The following is a 20,551-nucleotide window of genomic DNA, read 5'->3' on the forward strand; positions in this document are numbered from 1 at the left end:
GTCACTGTTCTATTACAATTTTTTTTAAATATTTATTTATTTATTATGTATACAACATGTATGACTGCAGGCCGGAAGAGGGCGCCAGATCTCATTACAGATGGTTGTGAGCCACCATGTGGTTGCTGGGAATTGAACTCGGGACCTCTGGAAGAGCAGTCAGTGCTCTTAACCCCTGAGCCATCTCTCCAGCCCCCTATTGCAATTTTTATAAGAGAAAAACATTTAATCGAGGTCTCACAGTTTCAGAGGTTTAGTCCATTATCATCATGGTAGACAGCATGGTGGCACGCAGGCAGATGCTAGAGCAGTAACTGAGAGCTACATCCTGATCCATAGGCAGACAGAGACAGAGACAGAGACAGGGACAGAGAGCACACCTTGCTGGCTTTTTGAAACCTCAAAGCCCACCCCCAGTGACAATCTTCTTCCAACAAGGCCACATCTCCTGATCCTTCTCAGATACTGCCACTTTCTGGGGGAGGCTTTCTTTTCCTAGGTTCTTAGTTTTTCCGTAATTGTAGAGCATCAAGGATGAGAAGGAGAGTTTTTCTTTCTGAAAGTGTACTACTATAATAGCAGCTCTCTTAATTTTCCCTTTCTTTTGACGATGGGCATTTTTCATATTAGATAAGCACTCTGCCACTGAACTATAACTACATCCCTGTCAATTCTATTTGTCTTGGAGGATCCAGTGTGGGAAAGCTCAGATCCATGTAAAGTTGGCATATCTGACAACTGAATAGGCTCTGGATGTTCAGTTTTCCTTCATTTGATAAATTGGCTTCCAAGCAAGGAGTACACAGGCTTTGGGAGGAGAAAGGCAGGACAGGGGGGAAAGGATTATTAACTGGGATGGTAAGTGATGAACACTTCTTGGGATTCCAGGATGCCGTGTGCATACCTGATCCTCAAAATGGCTTGAATAAGCTGCAAGAAAGAGCTAAGGATGGAGGTAATGGGGAGATTGCTGAGTTAGTGAAGTGTTTGCCTATGACCAACATGAGAAAAAAAATCCAAAAACAAAAAAAACAAACAAAACAACAACAACAAAAACCCCAGCAAACAGCTTGTGCAGTGGTGTGTACACTTGTAATCTCAGTGTTGAGAAGGCAGACATAAGTGGATCCCTGAGCCTTGCTGGCCAGTCAGCTCAGCTTGAGGCCAGTGGCACATCCTGTCTCAAAAAAGTAGGTGGACAGCTCCTGAAGAATGATGTTTGAAGTTGTACTCCCACTACCACGTGCACAGACTCACATGTATACATATACCTACCACATGCATAATACACACACGCACGCACGCACGCACGCACATGCACACGCACACACACACTCACACACACATGCACACACACTCACTCACACTCACACATACATACACACACACACTCACTCACACTCACACATACATACATACACACACACAACACACACACACTCACTGTAAACTAAATCAGAAGCTCATTCATAACTACTTGGTGATGGTACACATCTGTAATCCTAGTATCCAGGAGGAGGAAGCAGGAGGATGATGAGTTTGAAGCTCCCTGGGCTGCGTAGCCAGTTCAAGGCCAATCTCAGGTATGAAGGGAGATCCTGCATCAAAAAATAAACGACTGAACGAACAAAGGCTAAGCTGTAGCTCAGGTGGTAGGTTGCTTGCCTAGCGTGGACAAAACCGAGTTTGCTCCCCAGTTCCACATAAAACAGGATCCTGTAATCCTAGCACTCAGGAGTCAGAGGCAGGGGGATCAGAAGGTGGAAAAGGGCCTCCCCAGGTAGTGAGTTGGAGGCCTGGCTGTGTTACATGAGAATTTATGGAGAGGGAGAGAGAGACTGAGAATGAGAAAGAATGAGAAAGAGTAAACAAATAAAACATCAATGCCCCTCCTCCTTTTTTGCACAAAATCTGCATTTCTTCAAAGTGTCCTTAAAAAAGTCCCAGGAGCCTAGACTTTATGGTTAGGTGTGGTGGTGTGTACCTGTAATCCTAGTACTTAGGGGACGAGATCAAGAAGATCAGGAGTTCAGTGAATATAGAGTCCAAAACTGTAGCCTGAGCTACAGGAGACCCTGTCTCAAAACACTGAAACAATAGGAAATCCTAAAACAGCAACAAAAAAGCCAAACAATGAACTCAGACCTTCTTCTCACTGATCAGGCTTACCCAAGCCTAGCTTGCTTCCTCCCTCCCTCCCTCCCTCCCTCCTTCACTCCCTCCCTCCCTTCCTGCATTGATAGCCCAGGCTGGCCTAGAGCTCACTGACTCAGGCTAGCCTCAAACTCAGAGATCCTCCTGGCTCAGCCTCCTGACTCCTGATGCTACAGGGGTGAGCTGCCACAGGGGTGAGCTACCACAGGGGTGAGCTGCCACAGGGGTGAGCTACCACAGGGGTGAGCTACCACAGGGGTGAGCTACCCTCATCAACTCTGAAGCTTGACTTCTGCTTCCCACTGGGTGACTCCTGAAGGCTCTCTCACCTGGTCCCCAACCTCCACCCAGGGGAAAGCGGTGCCATTTACCACTCTATTGTGCCCAGTGCTGCCTCCCTCCCACACAAAGCCCTCCAGCTGAGTGTTTGCTTTGTAGGCTGTGGGGGGGATTAATACGTTTATTTTAGAACGTTAGCGCCATGGGTGGGATGCACATTGAAGATTATAGTAATAAATGAAGTTTTGGCTTTACTCTCTCTCTCCCCGTCCCCTGCTCCTCAGTATGGGGTAAAGGCACAGCTCCAAGCTGTGTGCAGAGTGCCACAAATAACCACTCATTAAACTGTGGCAGCCCGGGCTGGGAGGAATGGGCAGGGGCTGTTGACTCACTGCATACCATGAGCTGGCATGGGCAAGGGATTCTGCCCCTGAATCTAGTGGGGGGTACTGCTATTCCAGGAAACAGTGGGGTGTCTGAGGGGAGAGGGGCAAGCCAGGGCACTGGGGCTGTTGAGGGTCTCCTCTTGAGGTAATGGGCATCTGAGCTGTCAGGCTTCTGGCCTATATATTTCCTGGATCAGGAGAGGAATGTGCGTCTGAAGAAATTAGAGTAAAGGTTCCTGGTTCTTTTTCTGTTGTTATCTTGAGGGTGACCTTGAGCAAGTCTTTCTGAAGCTGGGAGGACCGCAGCTGGTAGCTGCAGGGAAAGAGTTGAAACAGTTCCAGCAGTACTCCAAAAACAGCAGTCCAGGGGCGTGCAGGGGCACGGGATTCCAGAGGCTTCTGTAAGGGTCTTTAGCAGTGACTTTCATTTAATACCGGGGGAGAGCACTTCAGCATTCATAGAAACACCCCCATGGAGGGTGTCACCACCTGGAAAAATATCCACCAACTCGTGCCCCCCTTTAAAATATCCACTAATTTGTGTTCCCCTTTACTTCCTGAAAGTGGAGTTTGTGAAGTCTCAGATTCATGATAACACAAAGACAAAAGGTGGGGCTCTTTTAAAGCCCATAATTTAGAATTATTTTTTGGCTTCAAGGTCTTTTTAGGTTTCTCTGCCCTGGTCTACAGAGACCGAACTGTGGGTATCCATGGCTGTTCATCGAAGCTCCGTGATTGCAGCAGCAGCAGAATTTGTGTTTTCATCTGCACAGCACCCAAGTCATGTCCTGTAAATGCAGGATGCAGTTGGCCTAGGTACAATGAAACGATCCTCGCTTCTGGTGATTGCTGCCATTAGCCATCTGCGATCCCTCTTTAAAGTGAAGAGTATGGAGAAAGCCGAATACTTTACCCTTCCCCAAACTGCTTTTACTTGCTGTTTGGAAAAGGGTGGAGGGCTACACTGTCTTCCTCTTCTGGGGAGCATGGTTGCTGTGGTAACACCACTAAAGGGGAAAGTGACAAGGGAAGAAAAGAAACAGGGGAGGGGGCAGGGTGAGTCGGTCCTGTGTAACACTGAGTTCTGGGGTACCTGCTCCCCAGTAGTGGCAGCCGGGAAGGAGCAGCTGAGCTGCTGTTACGTGGACGGTCCTTAGGTGCTTTGCCAAGACAGTGCTGAGTCATACAATTATTTTTGGATTGTGTTTTTCTTTTTCTTTTTGTGTTTTATTTCTTTTTTTTTTTTCAAAAGACATAGTTTTGAGCCGGGCGATGGTGGCGCACGCCTTTAATCCCAGCACTCGGGAGGCAGAGCCAGGTGGATCTCTGTGAGTTCAAGAAAAACCAAAAAAAAAAAAAAAAAAAAAAAAAAAAAAGACAGGGTTTCATTACATAGCCCATGTTGGCTTCGAACTCACGATCTTCTTAACTCAGCCTCCCCAGTGCTCTCCAGTGCTGAGATTATAGGCATGCTGTTCCATGCGTGGACACAATTATCTTTGGGGTTATTTGTTTGTTTTTATTCTTGGTTTTTTAAATTTTTCCTAGGGGTGGGGTGGGTGTCCCAGGAATTGGCGGCAAGTGCTGTTCTTTTTTTTCTTTTTTTTTCTTTGTTTCTTTGTTTGTTTGTTTGTTTGTTTGTTTCTTTCTTTCTTTCTTTCTTTCTTTTTCTTTCTTTCTTTCTTTCTCTTTTTCTCTCTTTCTTTCTTTTTTTTCCCTTAAAGAAAGGTTGCTCTATTATGTAGCTCTGATTGTCCTGGAACTCACTATGTAGACCAGGCTGGCCTTGAACTCACAGAGATATGCCTGCCTCTGCCTCCTGAAAGCTGAGATTAAAAGCATGCTCCCAGGCACCTGCCTGCAGCAATACTCCTAACCACTGAGCAATCTCTCCAACCTCCCCCACCCCCTTTAAGACTGATTTTCATATGTGTAGAAGGGTTTTGCTTGCGTGTGAGCCAGTGAACCGTGAGCTTGCCTGGTGCCTGAGAAAGCCAGGAGGCACTCGATCTGAGTTACAGATGGTTGTGAGCCCGCATGTGCGTCCTGGGAACTGAACTTGTTCCTCTGTCACAGCAGCAAGTGCTCCTAACCCCTGAGTCATCTCTCTAGCCCTCATAAAACATTTTTTAAAAAATTTGTTTTAAAACCTGTTCTGTGGTGAATGATGCCTGTAATTCCAGCACTTAAAAGGTTAAGGAGGATTGCCATGAGTTTGATATAATCCAGGGCCACGTAGTGAATTCTAGGTCAGCCCAAGCTACACAGTGTAAGACCATGTTTAAAAAAAACAACAAACCCCAAACCAAACAACAAAAAAGTTTCTGAATACAAGTTCTTTATCAGATATGTGATTTGTAAATATTTTCTTTCTGTCTGTAGCTTGTCCCTTTTTTCTCTTAGCAAAAATTCAGTTTATAATGTTTTTCCATGAGTTTTGCTTTGGGTGTATCTAAAAAAATTTTTTTATATCCTAAGGTTGCAAAAACTTCCCGCTGTGCTTGTCTGAAAATTTACACTTAGTTGTAGCTGCTGCTGTCTTATTGAGGCAGGATTTCTTTCTCTCTTTTTGGTTTTTCAAGACGGAGTTTCTCTATGGAACAGCCCTGACTGTCCTAGAATTCACCCTGTAGACCAGGCTGGACTCAAACTCTCAGAGATCCACCTGCCTCTGCCTCCTGAGTGCCGGGATAAAGGGCTTGCGCCCGCCACCGCACTCAGCTTTGGGACAGGATTTCTATGTAGTGCTGGAAGGCCGGCAGTGCTGTGTAGACAGACCAAGCTGATCTCAAACTTGCATCACACTTCCTGCCTCTGCCTTCACTGTTTAGGTTTTGTAGTTACTTTCTGTAAGGTACAAGGTATAGTTTGGGGTGGGCTTCTTTTGTTTGGCTTTGCCAATGACTGTCCAATTGTTCCCTTACTGTTGGCTGAAAAGAAGATCCCTCCTCTCCTTCCTGCCCCAGAGTCTCCCCTTCTGCTTTCATGTCCCATGTATTCCATCATTTTCTCCTCTTTCTTAAGATCTCTTGGTCCCCTTACTATTTTCGTCTTGCTCATGTGCCCAAGACTCCCACCCCCTCCCACCTAGAGTCTGCAGAAGAGAGAAAACCTGCTGTTTGTCTTTCTGAGTCTGGTTTATTTCTCTTACCGTAATGACCTTCCCTATCCTTTTAATATTATTTGTTCCTCAGACCTTGGTCCCAGGCCCACCCTGCTTCTTTTCATTCTAATGGTACTCGGAAAAGGAATTCACATCAAAAGGGGGGAGGGGGGAGGCAGAGAGAAAAAGCGGGGTGTTTATGTTTGAGAGAAAAAGGAACTGATTGTCCTGATTCCTAGAAAACAGAGAGGGGATGAGACTGGGAGCTCAGACAGGACAGGACCTCATCTGGATGCTGATAAAGGTTCTGGGAAGGTGGAGACAGACGAGTATAGGATGTTTTCCTGTACTGCAATTGGAAGAACTGAAAAGGGTAGACAACTTTTTGGAGGGAATTACTAGAGAAAGAAAAGGGTCCCGATCTGCATCTTAAAGCCTAAAGAAAAAAGTTCCCTAACCCAGCAGGCCTTTAACCCCACCCCACCCCACCCCATGGGAAGGGTAGAGTCCACAACTTTGAGCTGCAGAGAAAACAAAAGAATACTCATGGGGAATTGGCACCTCCTGCCAAGATGATGGAATGGAACATTGTTGGAATACATCAGGCCCAGAGGAGAGAGTAGAGGAAAGGAATACAAGAAGGTAGGCAAGGAAAGAAACTAAGGCTCTCTAGGGAAAGCCAGAGTTGATGGGCTTCACAGTTGCTAATTAGTGTTTGGTACTGAGACGTGCGAAACAATTAGTCCTGTGTGGGCAATGACACTGAACTGAACCCAGCTCCAAGCTCGCTAGGACTGGAATAATAGTTTTGAATGTAAGCAAGGGAGTCATTTGCTATGGAAAAGAGTGGGATGATCTTGCACATGTAATTCTCAGACTCTGAAGGGCCAGGATCTGGCCCTGTGGGTGAAGACTATGACTAGTCCCTGGAGATCAGTTTGGTGTGGCAAGAGGCCCACAGAGCAAGCATCGGGAAACAAGCTGGATGGTCAGATCAACAAGCACAGGAGGAATCTGAGTGAGGACGCATGGTCTGGGATAAAGTCCTCACAGAGCATGGAAGATTGCACCAGCATGAGAAGTCAGGTCCCAGCTCCCCAAGGCTCCCTGTGGAGCATATGTGAAGAAGGTGTTTTGGATGTGGATTGAGAAACTAGACTTTGGATTCCACTGCTTAACTGCGGGTGTAGAATTAAATCATTATTCCTGAGGTCTTCCTTCCTACCTGGGGATTGCTGTGCTCTATGGGATGACTTGCAGAGTCAAGGCCTTCACATTAGAGTTCTCCCGTAAGTGCATGTGGGTGAATGTGAGTGGATGTGTGTGCACACACATGCACACTTTAGTTGTCAAACTAGATATCATATAACATAATGTTCAAGAGCCTGGACTCTAGCTGGGCAGTGGTGGTGCACACCTTGAATCCCAGCACTCGAGGAGGCAGAGGCAGGTGGATCTCTGTGAGTTCTAAGCCAGCAAGGTCTACAAAGCGAGTTCTAGGACAGTCAGAGCTGTTACCCAGAGAAACCCTGACTCAAAAAACAAAGAACAAACAAACAAACAAAAAAAAAAAAAGAGCCTGTATGATCAAAAACACTAATGACAGTCTATGTTGGAGAGGATGCGGAGCAAAGGGAACACTCCTCCACTGTTCATGGTAATGCAAACTTGTACAACCACTGTGGAAATCAGTATGGTGGTTTCTCAGAAAATTGGGAATCAATCTACCTCAAGACCCAGCCATACTACTCTTGGGCATATACCCAAGGAATGCTCAATCATACCACAAAGATACATGCTCAACTATGTTCATAGCAGCACTATTTGCAATAGCCAGAACATGGAAACAACCTAGATGCCTGTCAACTGAAGAATGGATTAAGAAAATGTGGTACATATACACCGTGGAGTATTGCTCAGCAGAGAAAAACAATGACAGCATGAAATTTGCAGGCAAATGGATGGAACTAGAAAATATCATCCTGAGCGAGGTAACCCAAACCCAGAAGGACAAACACGGTATGTACTCACTCATAAGTGGATACTAGATATAAAGCAAAGAACAGTCAGACTGCAACCCACAGAACCAGGGAGGCTACATAGCAGGGTCACCCTAGGATGACTGTGGCTTATAATAAGTTTTGGTTTTACTCAATCACTGGGCAAGCCTCAGTGAAACATTTCACTATTAGGATAAGAATTTGTACTGTATCAAGCTGATAATAGAAAAGAAAAAAGAAGAGCCTGGACTCTTTTAAGAGGTTAAACTGCCTTTCTGGCTTTAAATTATGACCTTGTGACTTAACTCTATAACCTTAGGCCAAAAAATTAACCACTCTTGACCTCAGTTCCTGGTTTAAAAAATGAGAAATAACAATACCTATTGTATGGAGCTATTAGAGTAACTCAGCATGTTAGTGTTTTTAATGTGCATACAAAAGTAACAGATTTGTAGTATTATTTATGTGATAATAAATAACAAGGTAAGGTAACATTCCCAAGTCCTTGATTTCTGTCAGCTCTCCTAGTTGGATCCTGTAAGGAGAAGAAAGGCTTTGCTGGACCACTTTACCATTGCTATTTCTGACCAGAAAGCAGGAGAATACCACCTGAGAGGTTTGTGAACCACACCTGCCTCGAATGAGTGGCTAAGAAGAGGCTGAGACACAGCAGATCTGTTGCAGCTCTTGAGTTGACGTTTGGAGATCTGAGTGTTTGTAAGAGGTTTTCTTAAAGAGCACCGGATGAACTTGAAATATGGATGGTCTGATGCCTGCCTATACATGTACCAGATCACCCTGATTCTTCTAAAATTGATGACTTTCAAGAAAACAACCCAGAGCATTTGAAGCAGGACAGGGACCAGTGAGCAACTGAGTACGGTACAGAGGCTAGTCCAACTGTCCCCACCCCCAACAAGTCACAAACAGCTAAATCTAGAAATGCAGTGCCCACAGTGGCTATTTTGAGAACTGGCTAGAAAGAGTAGAGAGGCAGGAGAAGAACCTCTAGCACTTTTCAACGGATGGTGTGAGGGAGAGTTCACGGGGTGTTGTGAGCGGTGGGGGCCTTACAGTACTCCTTCCTGGCCTCTCCAGTGGAAACTCTTGATCTTAGGTTATGACCTTTCATAAATATAACTCAGATGGAGCTGGGAACCCCTGGGGAGCCAGATCACAGCCACTGCTCTATTTCGAGGCCAGGGCAGGCTCAGGAAAGAGGGAAGCTGGCAATTGTAGGGAACATGGCAGCCTGTGTGCTTCAGCCCTGACACACATCTTGCTTAGAGAATTCGGCTCAAGATCAGCTGACTTGAGAAGGAAAAAGCCCGTGTTAGTCATTTTCCCATTGCTGTGATAAAACACCTTGACCAAGGCAGCTTACGGAAGAAAGTTTATTTGGGCGTACGGTCTCAGAGGGTTAGAGTCTCTGATAGTGGAGTGGAGGCAGCAGGTGTTAGGAACTGGATGCTGAGGGCAGAGAGGCTCAGGGCTCCCATTTTAAATCAGAGAGAATGAACTAGAAAATGGTGTTAAATCTTTAAATGCTCAAAATCAGCCTGCTTCCAGAAACACACTCCCCTCAACAAGGCCACACTTCATGAATCTCCCCCAGACAGACAGCGCCACCATCTGGGGATTTGTGTGGTTTGAGAATGAAATAAGAGCCCAGAGGCTCTTATGTTTGATACTTGGCTATGAATGGTAGAACTGTTTGGAAAGGACTAGGAGGTGTGGCCTGGAGGAGGTTTGCCACTGGGGATGGCTTTGAGGTTTCAAAAGACTTAGCCATTCCTAGTGTCTCTGCCTCCTGCTTGTGGTTTGGTTTGAGATGTGAGCTCTGAGCTGTTCCTGCTGCCATGGCTTCACCCTGCCATCATGGACTCTAATGCTCGGGAACCATAAGCTCTATTAAATGCTTCCTTTTATAACTTGCCTTAGTCAGAGTCTTATAACAGCAACAAAAAAGTAACTAATACAGTCTCATAGTTAGGCTTTCTACTGCTGTGTGATAAAGCACTGCCTTGGTTAGGGTTTCTATTGCAGTGAAGAAACACCATGACCATGGAACTCTTATAAAGGAAACCATTTAATTGAGGTGGTTCCCTTACAGTTTCAGAGGTTTAGTCCGTTATCATCATGGTGGCAAGCATGGTGGCTGGGAGTATGGTGGCATGCAGGCAGACATGGTGCTGGAGAATTCTACATCTTGACCCAAAGGCAACAGGAAGTGAACTATCTCACTGGGCGTGGCTTGAGCATATATGAGACCTCAAAGCCCGCCTCCACAGTTACTGTGGGTGGTGCCACCTCTCGGCTGGTGGTCCAGGGTACTATAAGAAGGGAGGCTGGGCAAGCCACTAAGCAGCATTCCTCCATGGTCTCTGCCTCAGTGCCTGCCTCCAGGTTTCTGCCTTGAGTTCCTGCCCAGACTGTCTTCAGTGATGGACTGTGATGTGGAACTTTAAGCTGAAATAAACCCTTCCTTCCCTGGGTTGCTTTTGCTCGTGGTGTTTATTACAATAATACAGACCCTAACTAAGACACTTACCCTGGAAGACAGAGACAGTATCTTGGTTGGTTTCACTTTAAATCCACAGTCAGTAACCTCAAGAGGGCTCTTTCACTCTCTGGTAATCTTGCTACATCACATCACTTTAAATCCACAGTCAGTAACCCAAGAGGGCTCTTGCACTCTCTGGTAATCTTGCTACATCACATCACTCACTCACTTACTTAGATGACTGTGTCAGTCATTCTCATCTTTCCTCAAACCTTTAACACTGCTTGATACAACAGGTTTCTTTTGGCCACCAACCAGCTCCCAAATTATGACCTGGAAATGTATTATTAGTTATGAATGCTTGGCCTTAGCTTACACCTGTTCCATTAGCTCTTATAACTTAAGATAACTTATCATTTATAACTTATAATTTAACCTGTTTCTCTTCGTCTATGTTTTGTCTCAGGGCTTTTTACCCTTCTTTCATTCTGTATGTTCTACTCTGTGTCTGGCCGGTTGGTGGCTCTCTTCCTTCTTCCTTCTTTTCTCTCTGCCCACCAGCCCCGCCTAGCGCTCTCCTGCCTAGCTATTGGCTGTTCAGCTTTTTATTAGACCAATCAGGAGCCTTAGGCAGGCAAGGTAAAACAGCAACACATCTTTACATAATTAAACAAATGCAGCAGAAACAAATGTAACACATCTTTGCCTAGTTAAAGCAATATTCCACAACATCTTGTCCTTAACTCTCCGATGACAATTGTCCTTCTTGTTTCATTGAGAAAATAGAAACACTCAGTAGAGATCATCTGTACATTCCTACCACATCTGCCACCAATTTGCACTGTCCCATGCCCTCATTCCTATCTGTAAATGCTGTGTCAATACCCTGTCTATAGCCAACCCTTCCACTTATGAACTGTATCTGTTTTTTCTTGCTCATTCGCGATACCATTCTGGTAACTATCCTTTCTCTCTTCCATCATCAATTTTTCCTTCTCTACTGAATCATTCCCATCAGCATTCAAATCTCCTACTTTAACAAACACCTTTCTACAACCTCATACCCATCCCAAGCTACTGTCCAGTTCTGCTGTCTTTAAAGAGAAAGCTCTTTCACAGAGTTCTCTATACTCAAAATCTCACCTGCCAATCTAGCTTATTACCACGAAACTTCTTGAAGTCTGATATTCTCTATCACTTCGCCACTATGATCCTAGTCTAAATGGCCACTCTCCTGCTTACACTGATGGAAGACTCTCCTAATTTTCCCCTGTGTTTTTTCCCTCTTTCTCTTCTGTGGTTTAATCTCTGTCAAATAGAACAATCCCTTAAAAACATGATAGAAAGGATGCAACATGACCAGCCTCCTCATACTCCTGTAGCTTGAGTTTTCCTGCCTGGCCCACAGTCAGGGCAAATCTCTTTCACCTGCCAGTCCCACAGCCTCTCAGACCCGACCAAGTAAACACAGAGACTTATGTTGCTTTCAAACTGTATGGCCGTGGCAGGCTTCTTGCTAACTACAGCTCAAATTAATCCATTTCCATTAATCTATGCCTTGCCACATGGCTCGTGGCTTACCAGCATCTTCACATGCTGTTTCTCATCGTGGCGGCTGGCAGTGTCTCTCTGACTCAGCCTTCCACTTCCCAGCTTTATTCTCCTCCTTGCCCTGCCTATACTTCCTGCCTAGCCAACGGCCAATCAGTGTTTTATTGATTAATTAGCAACACATTTGCCATACATCCCACAGCATACTCCTGCTGCCATGCCTCCTTAGACATGATGGGCTGTATCCTTTCTTTAATTGTGAGTCAAAATAAACCCTTACTATAAAAAAAAAAAAAAAAAAACTAACAAAAAACACGCTAGAGAGACTGGCATCATGGCACACACCTGTCATCTCAGCACTGGGGAGGTGAAGAGCTGGAGGCAGGAGGATTAGTTCAAGGGCTACCCTGTCTGCATAGAGACCCCATGTCAAACAAGCTAGCAAACAACAAACAAGAAACATCTCCTTTTGGATAACTAGTAGATATCCCAAAATTGTTTTAAAAACAAAAACAAAACAAAACAGACTTTCTGATCCTCTCCCTAAAACCCATACTATTAGTTGTCTTCTCTGTAGCAGGAAATGAGAACTCCTTTTTTTTTTTTTTTTTTTTTTTTTCAGGCCAATTCTCCTCCTCAGGAGCCATCCTTGACTCCCTCTTTATCACAATACCACTTATCCAATTAAAATCACCTTGGCCGTAGTTTGAAAATAATACTCATAACCTCACCACTTTCCCCCTGCCCTGCTACTGTTCTGATTCAAGCTACCATCTTCTTTGCTTGGTTTACTGCAGTAATCTGCCCCCCCTTCCCCACAGGCTTTCTGCTTCCTCTTTCATGTGCCTTTTGTGCAAATCAGAGTTCTCCAATGCCTTTTACTTCTAGTAAAAAGAAATCCCTTAGAAAGTCTCCCTGAGGCCCTACATAATCTGCTCCTACCCATGGCTAGGTCTCCATTCTTCCTTCTTCCTCTCTCCACTTCAGCTATGCCTGGATCCCGACGTTCTTCAAAGAGGTTGGTCATACTTCCACCCCAGGGTCTTGTCACGGATGTCCACCGTCTTCATCACCCTTCCTCCTACAGCTTTCTTACTCAGGTGCCACCTTTCGTGCACTTTCCCAGGGCTGGTGATATAGTTCAGTGTTAAAGCATTTGTCTATCATGCATGAGGCCCTGGACTCCATCCCCAGGACTCCATGATGATGATGATGATGATGATGGTGGTGGTGGTGGTGATGATGATGATGATGATGGTGGTGGTGGTGGTGGTGATGATGATGGTGGTGGTGATGATGATGATGATGATGGTGGTGGTGGTGGTGGTGATGATGATGGTGGTGGTGATGATGATGATGATGGTGGTGGTGGTGGTGATGACGACGACGACGGCGGCGGCGGCGGCGGCGGCGGCGGCGGCGGCGGTGATGATGATGATGATGGTGGTGGTGGTGGTGGTGATGATGATGACGATGATGATGATGGTGGTGGTGGTGGTGGTGATGATGATGATGATGATGGTGGTGGTGGTGGTGGTGATGATGATGATGGCTCCACAGCTGACCTGATAGGCTTTTCCTCACAACTATGTAAAGGCCTGTTCCCCTGACCTTACCTAGCGCTCATCACTTCTCTACCTTGCTTTTTCTCTGGCACTTTTTATCATCTTACACCGCCGTCATTTTGCTTGTCTGAATAGCCCTTGAATGAGCTCTGTGAAAGCAGGGCTACTTGATCTGTTTTGTCCTCTGCAATTTCTCTGACATCAATAAATATTCATTGATTTAATTCATTTTGAAAAAAGTTTTCATTAAGTAGCTTGCTGTGTGGTCAAACTTGGTCTGGAGTTCATGACAATCCTCCTGCCTCAGTCTCACAAATGTTAGGATTACAAGCATTCTCTATCATGCTGGGTTTATTGAATGAATGTTGATTTTTTTTTTAAATCTGATCTCAAGACCTACTTCTTCGAAAGATCTGGGAAATATGTCTGGTCATGGAAAGCTTGAATGTGCATAAAAGACCTAAGGCATTGGTACCTTAGAACTTCCATGCATATCTCACGTTGTTATTCTTTTCTTTCAGCTCAACACAAAAACACCCCCAGCAGCCAACCAGGCATCTGACCCTGAGGAAAAAGGTAAGTGAGGCTGGGCTAGGCTGTTAACAGAGCTAATGAAGGCTGCAACATGATACAAGCAGAACTGTAAATCTAGAAGCTCCGAACACCAGATGTCAAAGGAATATGGCTGTGGACAAGTGAAACAAGGGGTTACCATAGCTCTAGGTTCTTGCTACTTTTTCCTAAGATGTAACTGTATCGGCATTCTCTCTCCATTTTATCAAGTAGAGTCTTGAATGGTTGGAAAGGCATGTAAAATGATAAGAAGGGGCCAGCGAGATGGCTCAATGGGAAAAGGTAGGTTTTTTTCCAAGCCTGATGACCTCAGTCAATCTCCAGGACACACATGATGGGACTCAAGAAGTGGCATTCACAAGTTGTTCTCTGACCTCCACACACGGGGCACATACAGATTCTGGGGGGGAAAAGTAGTGTATTTAAAAAGATTTGTTTATTTAAAAAATTTCTGTGAGCCGGGTGGTAGTGGTGCACGCTTTAATCCCAGCACTCTGGAGGCAGAGGCAGAGGCAGAGGCAGGCGGATCTCTGTGAGTTCAAGGCCAGCCTGTGCTACAGAGTGAGTTCCAGGAAAGGAGCAAAGCTACACAGAGATAACCTGTCTCAAAAAACAAAACAAAACAAAATTTCTCTCTGTGTGTGCGCCTGTATGAGTTTATGTGCACCACATGCATGAAGGTGCCCAAAGAGGCCACAGGGCTTCAGAGCCCCTGGAACTGGAATTATAGGTGGTTGTGAACCACCAGATGTGTAGGCTAGGATTGTAACCCAGGTCTCCTGCAAGAGCATTAAGTACTCCTAACCACTGAGCCATTTCTCTAGCCCCATAAAACATTTTTGAGTGATAAGAAGAAACTTATCAGATAATCCAAGCCACTGTTCTCCACTAAGAGTTGAAGCAAGGAAGTGTACTTTAAGGATCTGAACTACAGGATTTAGGAATAAATGACGATAGAAGACATTTGTTATTTGATCCAAGAATAGCAAAACCTCTTGTGGTTACTATGCTAATTCTAAGCCTAGCACCCTAACTTTTAGAATCATCAGTCAGCTGTAGTCCTTGAGAAGACTGGGGGACCTCAAAGAGTCTAGCTCAAAGTGCTGTATTTGAGGTTTGGAGGAAAGGACTGGAATCGGTTGGGTTGACTCATCGGTGTGTCTCCAACTGTCTACAGGGAAGGCTGGCAGCATCAAGAAGGCTGAGGAAGAGGAGGAGATCGACATTGACCTGACAGCTCCAGAGACAGAGAAGGCCGCCCTTGCAATTCAGGGCAAGTTCAGGCGATTCCAGAAAAGGAAAAAGGATTCCAGTTCCTGAGTGGCCAGCCTTCCCTTCACCCCTCTACTTCCTCTCTCCCCTCCACAGCTCTGACTCTCATGTGTCTTGTCCCTTTATCCCTGTAGCCTCTCCTGGAGGCAAGCTTAACCTTTATATATTCTTTTCTCAGGCTCTCTTAAGCCATCGCAGTAGTAGAGACACAGGACATGAGAAGACTTCAGTTGGTAGTCACTAGGCTAAGGGTGGATCAGTCCCTTGCAGAGAACAAAAGGTTTTGAGGTATGACCCTCCCCTACCCCTAATGCTAAGGGCAGGATGGGAAAGCCTTCAGAGCGCAGTGCCTGAGGGTGGGGTCTACGTATTGTGCCCGTTCCAGCATTCAGACTTCAGGCAACACTTTCAGGTCCTTCAGCAGCACCCCTTTCATCTCCCAGGAGTCAGCCACGATGCAGCTGCCCCTTCCCCCTGGGCAGACATAAATCAAGGAGCTTGCAGAGTGCGGTGGTGCATGCCTTTAGTCCCAGAACTTGGAAGGCAGAGGCAGGTGGATCTCTCTATGTTCAAGGCCAGCCAGGGGCTACATAGAGAGAGACCTTGTCTCAAAAAAACCTGCACCCCCCAACACACACAAAAAAAATCAAGCAGCTTAACAGATTAGTGCATGCTGAGTAGATTCCATCCAAGGAAGGAAAGCAGGTAGAGGGCAAGGGAAGTCTTCCTTCACTGTCCATTCTGAAACCAGAGGAGCCAGAGACGGCAGAAGGTCCAGAGGCCATAAGCTAAGAAATGAAAACTAGGAAACATTTAGGAAGGAAAGAAGTAAAGAAGGGCAGGATGTCTGAAGCTACACGTTATTGTTTAATAAATACTACATGAGGGGCTCTCTGGCCTTTGCTAATCTGCCTGTCTCTTAATGCACCCCCATCTCTCGTCATCCCCAGAGCCATGTGAGCCAAGTGACACCCTATAGTTCTCAGCCACCCCACTGTGGAGTCAGGGCAAAAATAGCCACTGTATGTGATTTTAGCATGTTTAATAATCATAACAATAAAAAAGCCCTCAAATGGGGCCGTTGAACCTCTGCTAGTGTTTTTTCGTGGGTTGAACATGAGTGTAAGCCTAAACTGGCCCGGGGAGGGCGGTAGAGAGGCCGCGCGGATTACATGGCGGCACAGGAAACCAACAGAGCCTGAGTAAATTTCAGCTGAAGCGAATCCTGCCTTCCTTCTCCTGACCTTGGCCTCACCTTGATGCACCGCCCACACTGTGTCGCTCTGCTGCTGTCACCACCCTCAGGGTGCACCTGCAAAGATGATGTCTTCCTGCTCCCCTGCCAGCTACGAGCACACTTGGTACATAGCTCTGAAAACCAAGCTATTCTTCCCGGCTTCTTATCCCCGAATGACCTGTTCCAGATTTCCCTCCTACTTGGTCTTCCTCCCAGAGTCTCCCGTCCCCTCCCAGTGTTTATAAATTAAGAGATGGAGACAACAACTCTGGACACTAAAGAGTACCAATCTTTTTTTTTTTTTTTTTTTTAAAGAATTTATTTAACTTTTTATTTTATGTGCATTGGTATGAAGGTGTCAGATCCCCTGGAAATGGAGTTACAGACAGTTGTGAGCTGCCATGTGGGTGCTGGGAATTGAACCCAGGCCCTCTGGAAGAACAGCCAGTGCCCTTAACCACTGAGCCATCTCTCCAGCCCCAAGAGTACCACTCTTACACTGAAAGTTTTAACCAGAAATCAAATAAAAATAATGATTTTCACGTGAGCTAGCGTTGCTGAGAAATGGTCTCTCCACCTTAAAATGATTGAAGATTGAGCAAAAAAAATCATCTATACTTGCCACACTTACTTTTTTTGTGGGGAGTGATGATTAAAACAGTTCCACTACACTAGTCAGGCATGGTGGCACATGTCTTTAATTCCAGCACTCGGGAGGCAGAGGCAGGCAAATCTCTTGAGGTCAAGGCCAGCCTGGTCTACAGAGCAAGATCCAGGACTTCCAGGGCTACACAGAGAAACCTTGTTTCAAGAAAAAACATAACAAACCAGTTTCACCTTGTAGCCCAGGCTGTCTTTGAACTCGCAACCCTACTTCATTAGCCTCCCAAGTGCTGGGATTACAGCCTTGTACCACTATGCTCAGCTAATGGTTTTTATTTTGGTAACTTTGTAAAGCATAAACTTTACCATTTTGGTTATTTTTATTTTATGTATACTATGAGTTGGGGGTTTTGAGTTAGTTATTATATATATATACATATATCAGTGTTTTGCTTGCATATGTGTCTGTGTACCATGTGATGTGAGCCTGTCGCCCATGGAAGTCAAAAGAGGGCATCAGATCCCCTGGAACTGGACATATAGATAGTAGGTTGTCAGCCACCATGTAGGTGCTGGAAACCAAATCCAGGCTCTCTGGAAGAACAGCCAGTGCTCTTAATGGCTAAGCCATTGCTCCAGCCTTCAGTTATTTATTTTTATGTATGTGAGCGTTTTCCCACATGTATGCATGTGCACCATGTGCATGCCTGGTGTCCACAGAGTCCAGAAGACAGCATTGGATTTCCCTGGAGTTATAGGTGGTTATAAGCTGCCATGTGGGTGCTGGGAACTGAACTTGGTTTCTCTGCAAGAGCAGCACCATATTGCCAGCCCCCAAATTTTGTCTTTTAAACAACTCCTATCCTCTATTCCTAGCCTCTGTGAATTTTATTGTTCTACTGCCCATCTGTATGGTTTCCTTTTTTTAAAAAAAAAAAAAAAAAGACAGGGTATTACCATGAGGCTGGTGCTATCCTGAAACTCAAGATCCTCCTTTGAGACCTGAGGTTATAGGAGTGTACCGCCATGTCTAACTCAGTAGCAGGCTTTTCTGGGGCCACCAACCAGCTCCCAAATAATGACACAGAGACTTAATATCAATTATGAATACTTGGCCTTATCTTATGCTTGTCCCACTAGCTCTTATAACTTATTTTAAACTGTGTCCCTTCATCTAGATTTGCCTCAGCGCTTTTTACCTTTTCTTCATTCTGTATGTTCTATTTTTTCCCGCTTCTTCTTTGTCTGTCTGTCTGGCAGCGGCTGGCTGGCTGGCCCCTGGGCATTTCTCTCTCTTTCTCCCTCATTCTCTTCTCTTGTGAGCCTAGATTCCTCCTCCTACTTATTCTTTCTGCCTGCCAGCCCCTCCTATCCCTCTACTGCCTAGCTATTGGCTGTTCAGCTTTTTTATTAGACCAATCAGGTGCCTTAGGCAGGCAAGGTGAAACAAATGCAACACATCTTCACATAGTTAAACAAATGTGGCATTGCTGTGGGATGATCTATATGTCAAATGCTCTGATTGGTCAATAAATAAAACACTGATTGGCCAGTGGCCAGGCAAGAAGTATAGGCGGGACTAACAGAGAGGAGAATTGAAAGAGAACAGGGAAGGTGGGAGGAGAGACACTGCCAGCCGCCACCATGACAAGGAGCATGTGAAGACACCGGTAAGCCACAAGCCACGTGGCAAGGTATAGATTTATAGAAATGGATCAATTTAAGATATAAGAACAGTTAGCAAGAAGCCTGCCACGGCCATACAGTTTGCAAGTAATATACATCTCTGTGTTTACTTGGTTGGGTCTGAGCGGCTGTGGGACTGGCAGGTGACAGAGATTTGTCCTGACTGTGGGCCAGGCAGGAAAACTCTAGCTACACAGCATAAACAAATGTAACACATCTTTACATAGTTAAACAAATGTAACACACTGTTACATAGTTAAAGTAATATTCTGCAACATAAACAAATGTAACACATCTTTAGATAGTTAAAGTAATATTCCACAATATAACTCCCTTCTTTCTTTGGTCCAAGAATATAGAAATCAAAACCATGCAGCAGCCATGAGTAAGAAACAAGCAACAGTATCTCTGGAAAGTCAGCCTATATTCCAGAGTATATTCATGCCTAGTGAGCCATGGCTATGGGATATTAATAGAATTGAATAGTAATTCATAGGAGGGCCCTCTGCAAAAGGAAGTACTTCTCCCAGATGCTAGAGAAAAGAAGGAAGTTTCATTATTATGTTTGGAATCTGATACGAGTGCAATGTAGTAATCATGGTAGCCTTTCATCTCAGTCTCATAGGTAAATAAAAAATAACGTCATTGCTATACCTGGGGTGTGTCCAGTATTCCCTGATAAAATAAGTGCTCCCAGGGCTAGAGAAATGGCTCAGTCGTAAAAATGCTTGCTGCTCTTCCAGAGGACCTGAGTTCAGTTCCCAGAACCCAGGTCAGGTATAACTCCAGCTCCAAGTCCAAGGGATTAAATACTTTCTTCTAGCTTCTCTGGCCACTCAAACACACACACACACACACACACACAAATAATAACAACAGATCATTTAAAAATCTAAAGAGTAGCCGGGCGGTGTTGGCGCACACCTTTAATCCCAGCACTCGGGAGGCAGAGGCAGGCGGATCTCTGTGAGTTCGAGGCCAGCCTGGTCTACAGAGCGAGATCCAGGAAAGGCGCAAAGCTACACAGAGAAACCCTGTCTTGAAAAAACAAAAAAAAACAAAAAACAAAACAAAACAAAAAATCTAAAGAGTGCTCCCTGTCCTTTGGTCCACAGATGAGATAAGTGAGTTCCAGGAAAGGCGCAAAGCTACACAGAGAAACCCTGTCTCGAAAAACCAAAAAAAAAAAAAAAAAAAAAAAAAAGAATTGACTGACATTTCTACCTTAGTCTGCCTCTAAGACACTGAGACCAGGCAGGAGCTTCCTGGCCCTGGCTATGTGGGAGCGGGCTGGTTCAAGGCAATGGTAATTTCTCTGTCATCAGCCTGTTTCCTGTAGACCTGCTGCTTGGAGGGTATCTGCTGAATCATTTTGCCACACTAATGTGGAGGCTGTTGATGCAGCCCCAATCCGTTCATATTGGTAATAAAAAAAGGCACCATAGCATTGATTTGGGAAAGATAATTCTGACCAAAAAGAGAGACTTGGGTGTCTTCAGCTAAATCAATGGTGATTCTCAATAAATGCTCTAAGGGCTGATTCTCTTCCACCTGCTGTTCCTCATTACTTGAGCTAGTTGCTTCTCTCTGCCTGCCTGGAACACTCTCTTGAGGTCCAGTGCTGTGGGATGGTCTGTAT

At 45.2% G+C, this 20,551-nt stretch overlaps 1 protein-coding gene across 1 annotated transcript in view; it reads left to right on the top strand.

Annotated features, from left to right (window-relative positions):
* The window catches only part of Pcp4l1 (Purkinje cell protein 4 like 1), a 22,701-nt gene extending 6,225 nt beyond the window's left edge, over nucleotides 1–16,476 (top strand). The window contains exons 2-3 of the mRNA XM_059280637.1: nucleotides 14,063–14,117; nucleotides 15,292–16,476. Coding sequence (XP_059136620.1) covers nucleotides 14,063–14,117; nucleotides 15,292–15,434 — 198 coding nt within the window. The 3' untranslated portion in view covers nucleotides 15,435–16,476. The remainder of the gene's footprint in view (nucleotides 1–14,062; nucleotides 14,118–15,291) is intronic.
* The last annotated feature ends 4,075 nt before the right edge of the window (nucleotides 16,477–20,551 follow it).

This window comes from Peromyscus eremicus, chromosome 15 (assembly GCF_949786415.1).
Source record: "Peromyscus eremicus chromosome 15, PerEre_H2_v1, whole genome shotgun sequence".
NCBI classification, from domain to species: domain Eukaryota; kingdom Metazoa; phylum Chordata; class Mammalia; order Rodentia; family Cricetidae; genus Peromyscus; species Peromyscus eremicus.